The sequence below is a fragment of the Schistocerca piceifrons genome, chromosome 3, assembly GCF_021461385.2.
Source record: "Schistocerca piceifrons isolate TAMUIC-IGC-003096 chromosome 3, iqSchPice1.1, whole genome shotgun sequence".
Lineage (NCBI taxonomy): Eukaryota > Metazoa > Arthropoda > Insecta > Orthoptera > Acrididae > Schistocerca > Schistocerca piceifrons.
In genome coordinates this window covers 683475002-683486735 of record NC_060140.1, presented here as the reverse complement: position 1 = coordinate 683486735, position 11734 = coordinate 683475002, and the positions used below count along the sequence as shown (strand labels likewise).

The following is an 11734-nucleotide window of genomic DNA, read 5'->3' as shown; positions in this document are numbered from 1 at the left end:
TCTCCTGAGACATGATGGTATCATTAAAAAGGACCACTAGAAGGGAGTAACACAAGAAGCAGACCGAAACTATGATAAATAAACCACGTGCAGGGTACGAGCTGCACCAACTATATCGCTCTCAAGCGGTTAGGCTGAAGACAGGAATTCATGGCGAACTGCTGCTAACCAACCTGATGGTTGAAGACCTGAGAAGAAGAAATAGTTTGGTAACTTTCACAGTTCCAGTAACAGCCATATTTGGAACAGGGGTCAGTACATTCTTCTTGAGGTCTGAGAGTATATAAGCTTGAGACACGGGGATCATAGTGTCTTCGAATGGTGAGAAACAGTCAGTCGGGATGGATCTGCAGTGGGCAGGAGCAGGAGTGCAGCCTTGGGCTTGAGCTGGCGGTGGCTACCGCTGCGTCCTCGGAGTCTGGCGGAAGAGGCAGCGCCGTCCCGTCCCGTCCGGGAAAGTGGCGAGCTGGGAGCGTGTGGGCCGAGCACCTGGCAGGGGAGGGGGAACTTTCTCTCTGTGGGCCGCGTCGCGGCGCGCCGGCACCGCCGCCTCAGTGTGTGCCATGGCGAGTGCGCGACGTGGGCCCGCAGACCCGCGACCACCCAAGCCTCCTCCTCCGCGGCTGCCGCTGCTCCTGCTGCTCGCCGCAGTCCTCGCTGCCCGCACCACCTCTGCACGTGAGTACCTGCAGTGAACAAGGAAATACTCCCGCAGTCCGGCTGTCTCGCCAGGCAGAGAACGAGACGTCTGGTGTTCCTCAAGGAAGGCTACTGGGGCTCATACTGTTTACATACTGCTTATGTAGGTCGGTGGATCATCTCCCACTCAATAGTGCGTCTATCTCAACAGCTGCAGAACGTTGCATCTAATGTTCCTCGGGGAAGAATGTTGGAGCCGGTACTATTTACATGCTGCATATATAATTTAGTAGATCATCCCCCACCCACCAGTGCATTAGTCTCAATAGCTAGAAAACTTAGGATCTGGTGTTCCTCAGGGAAGAATGTTGGGGCCAATACTATTTACATGCTGTGTAGATAGTAGATCATCCCTCACCCATCAGGGTGACAGACTCAACAGCTATAGGATGTAGCGTCTGGCGTATCTCACATACCAATGCTGATACCATTGATATTTACGTTTTGCTTAAATAACGTAGCAGATTATTATCATCCTACTATCAGTGGGTCTATCCCAGTAGCTAGTGTCTGGGGATTCTGTGGGAAGAACGCTAGAACCGTTCTATTTACATTGTGAAAAACAAATTCAGCAGATAATCATCCTCCAACTATGAGCGCGTCTATCTCACTGGCAAGGCATTTTACTGTCTGGTGTTTCTCAAGAACGAATACTATGGGCGTTACTATTTACATGGTGCCTAACAAATGCAGCAGATCATCATTCCCCATTTAAAGGTAATGTCCTGTTATTTTTTAGCAGTCTCTCTCGGCCACTAACCATCTGCAGGGTGAACCTGACCTCCACTGACAAATTTTGGACTTTAGGGATATATTCTGAGTATCCTGGTATAAGAGGCCAATGGTCTCCTGTTACTAATTACAGAATAATTGCATTTCGTTTACGTCACGTCACGGAACTTCTGTATTCCTCACACCTAAATACTCAGAAAATAATCTTGGACAGCCCCTGTAAATTTGTTGGTCTGGCATGGGTTCGCCATGTTCACCAATCAGTTGTAGCAGATGTAGTTGGTTTGTATAAAATACTGAGAGAAGGAATTTCAATAAATGGACACATTTCGCGTTTGTACAAATATGTAGTTGACACTGCACGTCAGTATAACTTACATGCATTAGTAGGTGAAAAGTTTTAAATTATTTCAGCAGTTTACAAGTGATAAATCAGCTGAAAAGTTCAGAAATTTTGGAGTAACCTTGTAATAGTGAAATCAGTAACAAAATTGTGATTTAAGAGCAATACTTATGAAAAAATGTTATATATATGTAAAGGATAATAGCTTGTCGAGCCCATTGTGGAACTCCATTCATTCGTCCATCAGGGATCCGTAGCAAATATAAACGTGTCCATGCAGAGGTGAGTCACGAAAATTCGTTCAGGAATTTGTGTCTAGGAAGATATGAATCAAAACTAGTGTGTAGCATGAAGACTTGCACTTGTTATTTCGTGAATCTGTATTGAAAGACAAGCAAAATGGCATACAGACAAATTCGTGATAGAAAACATGCACCAGCCTTGAATTCAACAGTAATGTAAATATATGACACAGCATACTGCAGACAATGTGTATGGTGCAGTGATTTGTGGAGAATGAATGAAGAGGGGGACGGCTTCCGCCGTGGTGACTTCGTCTGAGGTATGAGAGTCTACCTTCCGTTTTCTCATGTTTTCGGTATAGTTAGGTATGGTAGACTATAACATTTCAAAGCGCGCCACATTGGTAGAAAATTGTCATTGACCGAAGATTTGTTAAAGATCTTGAATGAATAACTTCATGCTTTCTTCTATCTAATAAGATGTATTTCAACGAGGACAAATGTATTCCATATAATTTCCATTACTAAAGTTTTATGTATCACATTCGTGGTAGTTTTCCGGATGATCCTGCGAGAATATTATTTCAACGGGGTACGACGACTGTAGACTTTTAGTTCGTATTCCACTTATGTAGTCGACTGTTCTCAGAGCAAAGCTATTACCCTACAATATCTTACGAAAAGGAGCGGTTAACACCCAATACATTAATGACATTTGAAGGGGCATGTTATTCTTTCCTCTCCAAGTCCGACAGGAAAACACACAACCAAGGAAGTTTTCACGTCAACTTTACACAGTCACCCTCATTTCATTCTCATTGAAATCAAGAGACAGCCTTACCTCTCATTTTCATTTTTTGGAAACGATAAACGGAGTTTGTAAGTGACGTGTGAATTTGGCAAGCAAACAAAACTTTGTCCAAAAAAATACTTTTTGCGGTGGGATGCGCTGAGATTGTTTTCGTAATTTTCTTTCTTGCATTTTTGCGGATTACATGGGATGCGAAATGTTTCCGTACTTCACCAACAGTTCTGGATTGGAACGACGAGAAAATGAAACGAAATACTTCATTTCTCTCTAGGTAATACCTGTATGAGAAGCCATTGTGATTCAGAAAGGTTTCCTTATTATTTTTTCACCGCTACGATTACATAATGTACAAAAATTGTCTATATAGTGCAGTGTAGAGGCAGATAACTCCAGCAACCATCCGTAAAGTGATCAACAGTGTGTAGATTCTGGAGCATTTACGTCTGTGGGCCGCATGAGGACATTCCAAACATACTTGGTGATGAAAACTATACTGCTGTAAGTTCAGATATTAAAGTCAAATATCTACTGCATAATTAGCATTGGAAAACGCGTATTACACAGGTCAGAGATCGCTCTATCGGGTTAAATTTGATGACTTAATTTTGCATTCTCAGATTTCTCACAGTACTGCATAGCTCCAATGACAAAATAGGAATGAAACCGTGAGCGTAGTATAACTTTCTTCTCACATTTATGTGTCTTAAAACCTATGTTGCATGATAGAAAAGTTGTTGTGGTGAACACGCACACAGCGGTCCCCATCGTTCGTCGCTGCTCAAGGCTAGGGTGGAGGTGTTGCTCATCGGCGTCACGGGCGCTTTGCTGTCGCTTTCCAGTGAAAGTGAGTCAGCTGAGCGTGCGTGCCTCCGTCGCCTACTTTTGTGCCGTCCGATGCGCCATAGCGTGGCGGACAAGTGTAGAGCTGCCCGCTGCCTTCCGAGAATCTGGAAGGTGTGTTCGCGTAAGCTATCCTCTGGGCTCTCACTTGATCAGGGCTTTCAAGCAGCGTATGACTAGACCGACATGCCCCTCGACGTGATCTCAGACCAGAGCATACTTCTGCCAAAATAATCCATTATTCGATCATGCATTAACGACAACAACAATTCAAATGGTTCAAATGGCTCTAAGCACTATGGGACTTAACATCTGAGGTCTTCAGTCCCCTAGAACTTAGAACTACTTAAACCTAACTAACCTAAGGACGTCACACACATCCATACCCGAGGCAAGATTCGAACCTGCGATCGTAGCAGCAGCGCGGTTCCGGACTGAAGCGCCTAGAAACACTCGGCCACAGCGGCCGGCCAACATTTCCTCTTCCGATATTTCGACTGTGAACCTTACAACATTCGTGAGTCAGTGATTTAATTTCAACTTTTATTTACGAGGGCGTAATGAAAAGTAATACCTACAAATTTTTTATTATGTTCTCAGTATTGGTTGTGTTATTAAGTGTCTTGCTGTTTCGCTGACGCAAGTTGGAGCCCTCTGTCGTGAGAGGGGTGTAACGTAACTTTGTCGGTGCGTGAGAAACAGCGTGTTGTAATCGAATTGCTAACAGCACGAAATGTGCCTCCAATTGAAATCCATAGAAGAATGCAATCTGTGTACCGTGACACTGCCAGACCACTTACGAGCGCTACGACACCTGCAATAATCCAACACCTTGTGTTCACTGTCTTCGATATCCTCCATACAGTCTCGACTTGGTCCCATTTGATTTTCATCAATTTTCAAAACTTTAAGAACGTCTTCGAGGACTACACTTTTATACTGATGAAGCGCTGCAAGCCGAGACGAGGTTGTGGCTCCGTCAACAAAGTCAAACAGTCAAATATTCTACAGTGACGGTATCATCAGCAACTGTCCTCTTAGTGATTAAAATTCTTCTGGGTATTATGCCGCGTCATTACTAAAAACTAACAGCAATAATAAACTAAAACCGACATTTCGGCCAAATTGCAACGGCCTTCCTCAGGGCACGATGTACCCCCTTTATCCACTTCTCAACATCAGACGTTTTTGACTGTACGGTCAATAGTAAATAATGAAAAACAGCTACTTACCATTTTTGGACGGGATAGAGATTGTAATCCAAAGAAGGAAGACTGGAACTTGACGTCCATTTCACACTACTGCTATTGGGCAGGAATGGAAGAAGAAGTTAGTCATGATCATTAGAAACAACCATTCTGGAATTTGTCTCTGTGATTTACAGATACTATGGAAAACGTCCAATTCAATTTAAACCGTCAAATAAAGTCTATTATCTATACCATTGCGCCATCACTTTCATATAATAGCGATAGAAAGAGCATCTGAAATCTCACGCCCGCATCTCGTGGTCGTGCGGTAGCGTTCTCGCTTCCCACGCCCGGGTTCCCGGGTTCGATTCCCGGCGGGGTCAGGGATTTTCTCTGCCTCGTGATGGCTGGGTGTTGTGTGCTGTCCTTAAGTTAGTTAGGTTTAGGTAGTTCTAAGTTCTAGGGGACTGATGACCATAGATGTTAAGTCCCATAGTGCTCAGAGCCATTAGAACCATTTGAAATCTCACTTATAAGAGGAAATTGAAAAGTTTCCATTTGTGGGCACTGGTGCAGCGAATATGCATCCCAGCGCGATTATGATTGCGTATTCAGGGTGTAATGGGCAAAAGTACAGATATTTCTACTGGTGATTGAGGACGGTCTACTGGGCAACATAACATCAGTATTTGCGCCATTTGCAAACTAACAATTATAGCTATTACAAGTCAGGTGTTTTCAGACTGGATAGTGCCTCCAAGTGCATTTGACAAGAGCAAGCCATTAACGCTTATTTTTTCCCCTGGGCAGCAGGCCAGGTTTTGAGGTGCAGACACATGGCCGCAAAACGGTTAGTCTCGAGTAACAGGTATCGTTGACTTTGCAGCCCAAGTACGGCCATGCAGAAAACATCAGGTCGTAAAGTTGATGACTTGTTTGTGGGAAGACTGCTCGACACAGAGAAAAAACAACCAATCCACTGATTCGTGTACTTGTTAAGGTACCACTTATCAAAAAAGTATACCCGTTACACCCTATATAAGCACCCACATGTATCCAAGGGCTTAGTGTGGCCTTCAAAGCCGGCCGGGGTGGCCGAGCGGCTCTAGGCGCTACAGTCTGGAACCGCGCGACCGCTACGGTCGCAGGTTCGAATACTGCCTCGGGCATGGATGTGTGTGATGTCCTTAGGTTAGTTAGGTTTCAGCAGTTCTAAGTTCTAGGGGACTGATGACCTTAGAAGTTAAGTCCCATAGTGCTCAGAGCCATTTGAACCATTAGCCTTCAAAAGGGAGCTATCTGATCGGCCCTTGTATTGTATAATGTGCTGTACGATGTATTTCAAACATCCTTTACTTGCTGTATCTTGGGAAATCGCAACCAAAATAATCTGAAGAATACGGAGTTGCAGACACACAGGTTATTTCATCTGTAACATCTTTATTCCCAGCAGAATACGTTATGTTTAACGTGTATGTTAACAGGGGTATTCCGATCATCACAGAAGTCCGTTCCACGAACGGAAAGGTGAGCTAGAAATTTGGCAAGGCCACGATAGCGAGTGACAGTTCGTTAGTGAAACGTTTCACAGTTCATTTGCACGAAATATCGAAGTCACAGAGGAATGATAGCTTTTTACGTAACATACTTTATACAGGCGTAAATTTGTCTATAGGTCAGTAATAACAAATAAAAACTGTTAAAACTTGTGCAGGAACAAGTGAAAAGTACGCTTGCTATAGACAGTGATCCCAAGACAAAATATTTTTGTTTGAATTTTGTTTTTAGAACACCACTTTACGAAAAAAGAAGCACATTTTTCTTCATTTTGCGTATCCGATATACTCGTGTTTCAGCACATCGGTCTCATCTTTAAAGGATATTAATTTTTTTCATCATAGAATGAAGGCTTTCACAACCGGATGACACAGCAGCTGGTAAACCTTTCGGGATGTGAGCTCGTGGTCCAAGAAACTCTTCTGTTCCTGACGTTTCGTCCAGGACTGCGCTGGACATTCTCACAGAGCTCCTCCGCTGAGTCTTGGCGACAAGACTCAGCGGAGGAGCATCTCTGAGAGTGTCTAGCGCAATTCCTGGGCGAAACGTCAGGAACAGAAGAGTTTCGTGGACCACGAGCTCACATCCCGAAAAGTTTACCACCAGCTATTAATTTTTAGATCATTCCTAAATGGTATTTATTCAGCTGAAAATATAAAAAAGCCGTAATCGTCTTGCTGAGGTTCAAAACTGCTGTTGCCGTTTCTTCCGAGTTAGCGACTTACATTTGTTCTAAAAAACCAAATTTAACGTTAGAACTTATTTGCGTCCACTACCGGTTTCTTCCTTTGCATTAGGTTCAAAAATGGCTCTGATCACTATGCGACTTAACTGCTGAGGTCATCAGTCGCCTAGGACTTAGAACTAATTAAGCCTAACTAACCTAAGGACATCACACACATCCATGCCCGAGGCCGGATTCGAACCTGCGACCGTAGCGGTCGCTCGGTTAATGACTGTAGCGCCTAGAACCGCACGGCCACTCCGGCCGGCCTTTGCATTAGGCCATTTTCAATTGCTTCTGGAACTTGCATAAATACAGAAAATTATTTTCTCAACGGCATGAGTGCCAAGAGCGTCAGCGTAGCTTGGACGCATTGTGGACTGCTACAAAAGCCTGTTTACAAATATATGGACACAGCTACGAACTTGTGGTTTAACTTTAAAGTTGTGTTATTTGAGGAAGGAGACCAGACAGCGAAGTCATCGGTCTCATCGGATTAGGGAAGGACGGGGACGTAAGTCGGCTGTGCCCTTTCAAAGGAACCATCCCGGCATTTGCCTGGAGCGATTGAGGGAAATCACGGAAAACCTAAATCAGGATGGCCAGAGGCGGAATTGAACCGTCGTCCTCCAGAATGCGAGTCCAGTGTGCTAGCCACTGCGCCACCTCTCTCGGTGGTTTAACTTTAGGGAAATTTAATAATAACGAGGTTGCAGATGTCCGGAATAGTGGTGTTTCTAAGAGTACATTGCTCTCTGAGCGTCCTCTGCTCTCAATTTTTCAGGTGGGTGTAGATTTCTAATTCTTCATATATGCCCCTAAGGTAGCCTTTCTTCATTGTATGAAGGATCACGAGGTTTTTTTCAGCACTGTGTATCATGTGATTTTCTTGTATGGGGCAAACTACGAAGGCGGGTTTACTTCCAATGTTCTTATCTTTTTGATTCTGTGTGTTCCTAATATAGCGTTTTAAAACTCTTTTCTGTTTGTCCGGTGCAGCCAGCCTTATAAGCAGAACAGGAAATTCTGTATACGTCACGGTTCTGATATAAGTCCTGCGTTATATTAAGATCGCATATGAAAAGATGTGACAGTGAGGGTGACCACAGGAAGGAAACGATACAAATTGTATTTTATGCAGCATCTTGATTTTGGTGGACTAATTCCTCTTAGACTTCGTGAAATTGTAAATTTCGTCAACACTCATGCTGTGATAATCGTTATTTCGAGCTAGATTTGTCACTTTTTAGATGGGCGTCAGTTTCTACTACTTGCTGTGTGTTCATGAAGTATTCCTTCTTCACTGCATGAAGGATCACGAGGTTGCTTTTAACACTGTGCACCACGTGATTAAGTGAGCTACGTTCCTTTTCTGCTGTGTTGACACGTAGTGGCAATTTAAAGTGTCTATTTTTGGAGAATGACTAGGATGGCACGCTGCAGCAGGAATAATTTATTAATATAAAAGGTTTAGGCGCTTTTAATACGCCTTTGTTTCTTTAACAGTGTACGAGGGCATGCTGAACGGTAAGGCTTCCGAATTTTTTATGTGAAAACTTGAAAAGCTTTTTAAATAGAACAGACGTTCTTAATATTACATACCTTTATTCATCACACCTAATACTTATTCCTGAACATAACCTGGTGACGTAACTATTTCTTCCAACGAGAGGTCAGTTTGTTGATACCGTCATCGTGGAATGCTTTTCATTGATGGAGCCGCAGCTTCACCTCTGCTCGCACCGCTTCATGAGTATCACAGTGAAGTCCTCAAAGGGTCTCTTTACGTTTTGGAAACAGCTGAAAATCGGATGGCGCCAAGTTGGTACTGTATGGAAGATGATCGATAACAAGGAACCCAACACATCGGATTGTTGCAAATTTCGCAGGGCTCGTGTGTGGTTTGGCACTGTCGTGCCGAACGAGAGGGTGCTCCGTGTCTCGACGAACTGTTGGAAATCGGAACTCGAGAACAGTACGCTGTTTCTCACGCAGCTACATATTTACGTTACTCTCAGCCATGTTACGCGCTACAATGCGGAGCCCTCTGGCGGCAGAGGGCTGTGAATACATAGATATGAAGATGTACACTACTGACCATTAAAATTGCTACACCAAAAAGAAATGCAGATGATGAACGGGTATTCATTGGACAAATATATTATACTAGAACTGACATGTGATTACATTTTCACGCAATTTGGGTCACATAGATGCTGAGAAATCAGTACCCAGAACAACCACCTCTGGCCGTAATAGCGGCCTTGATACCTACCCCTGGGCATTGAGTCAAACAGAGCTCGGATGGCATGTACAGGTACAGCTGCCCATGCAGTTTTAACACGATACCACAGTTCATCAAGAGTAGTGACTGGCGTATTGTGACGAGCTAGTTGCTCGGCCACCATTGACCAGACGTTTTCAATTGGTAAGAGATTTGGAGAATGTGCTGGCCAGGGCAGCAGTCGAACATTTTCTGTATCGAGAGAGGCCCGTACAGGACCTGCAACATGCGGTCGTGCATTATCCTGCTGAAATGTAGAATTTCGCAGGGATCGAATGATGGGCAGAGCCACAGGTCGTAACACATCTGAAATGTAACGTCCACTGTTCAAAGTGCCGTCAATGCGAACAAGAGGTAACCGACACGTGCAACCATTGGCACCCCATACCATCACGCCGGGTGATACGCCAGTATGGCGATGACGAATAGACGCTTCCTATGTGCGCTCACCGCGTGTCGCCAAACACGGATGTGACCATCACGATGCTGTAAATAGAACCTGTATTCATCCGAAAAAATGACGTTTTGCCATTCGTGCACCCAGGTTCGTCGTTGAGTACACCATCGCAGGCGCTCCTGTCTGTGATGCAGCGTCAAGGGTAACCGCAGCCATGGTCTCCGAGCTGATAGTCCGTGCTACTGCAAACGTCGTCGAACTGTTCGTGCGGATGGTTGGTGTCTTGCAAACGTCCCCATCTGTTGACTCAGGGATCGAGACGTGGCTGCACGATCCGTTACAGCCATGCGGATAAGATGCCTCTCATCTCGACTGCTAGTGATACGAGGCCATTGGGATCCAGCACGGCGTTCCGTATTACCCTCCTGAACCCACCGACTCCATATTCTGCTAACAGTCATTGGATGTCGACCAACGCGAGCAGCAACGTCGCGATACGATAAACCGCAATCGCGATAGGCTACAATCCGACCTTCATCAAAGTCGGAAACGTAATGGTACGCATTTCTCCTCCTTACACAAGGCATCACAACAACGTTTCACCAGGCGACGACTGTTAAGTGCTGTTTGTGTATGAGAAATCGGTTGGAAACTTTCCTCATGTCAGCACGTTGTAGGTGTGGCCACCGGCGCCAAACTTGTGTGAATGCTCTGAAAAGCTAATCATTCGCATATCACAGCATCTTCTTCCTGTCAGTTGAATTTCGCGTCTGTAGCACGTGATCTTCGTGGTGTAGCAATTTTAATGGCCAATAGTGTAGAATGTTGTTGATCTTTATTTTGTATAACAAGCTTTAAGGGTTTTAACATAAGAAATTCGGAGGCATTACTTTTCAGCGCGCCCTCATAAGAGCTGTAAACGCCTGCAGAAAGCTTCAGCACCTATCTAGATAATTATTTTCAGCGCTTTTTTCTGGTATATCTTACACATGCTCGAAAAATATCGCCCCCGCCTTGAGTCAAAGTCAGCTGTAAAGAAAAATGAAGCGGGGTTTCGTTTTCCTGCTTCTGTGGCAGTCAATCAACATTTAGAGAAGAACTGCACACGAGGCCTTCGCCGACGCCGCGGCAGCGTGTTGTGCAGGCGACGTGAGGAGGCGAGCAAACGCAGGCGTCCTCGGATTTGCGCGAGTGAAGACGAGTTGGGCACGCAGCGCGCTGTCCCGTAGAAAGCGCCGACCGCGCGCGGTTGTGCAACTGGAATGCGGGTGCGTGCCGGCGCCTGGGCTGTCTCAGCACCGCCGCACACTACACACCGCCGCCGCTGGGGACGGGTTCGGCGAACGCCGCGGCCTCAGCTGTCGTCCACGCGGGCCGCCAAGGTCTCCGTCAGCCCGTTCCACTTCCCTCTCGGGCGTCGTTCACTTCACCCGACTCTCGGTGTCGGGGCCAACGGAATATAAGGGCCCTGCAACGAACTTGTGACGTCACACTGGGCGGCTTGCCTGCCACAGTTCGTGAACGCTCGGCTCCGTGCAGGGCCCACGGGAAATCAATACAGTTCTTAATTTTTTGCTAACGACAACTCCCAACCATTTAACCGTACAGTCAGTAATTGCAAAACTCTTCTGAAATAGTTACTCGTTCCCTGCCGGAGACGGCTGCTGGCACTCGTAAGACCTGCAACGTCACGTGCTGTGACGTACGCGCCACGGCCTGTCTTTCTGGTGGGCCTCGCTCGATGCAGAGTGACGTCAATCTGACGTGTCTTCTGTAAAACTCGATGCGAGCCGAAACTTCATAGCAATCGATAAAGAAGATGCCATATTGGATTTACGTATTTCGTTGTTTTCTTGTTGTAACGTTCGTGTTATGGCAGTATGCCGTTCGAGGGCAACAACGCAATGAAGATGTC

At 45.3% G+C, this 11734-nt stretch overlaps 1 protein-coding gene across 1 annotated transcript in view; it reads left to right on the top strand.

The window, feature by feature from the left end:
• The first annotated feature begins 563 nt into the window (after positions 1–563).
• Positions 564–11734, top strand: part of LOC124788962 (dual oxidase) — a 549428-nt gene continuing 538257 nt past the window's right edge. Inside the window, exon 1 of the mRNA XM_047256252.1 lies at positions 564–678. Coding sequence (XP_047112208.1) covers positions 564–678 — 115 coding nt within the window. The remainder of the gene's footprint in view (positions 679–11734) is intronic.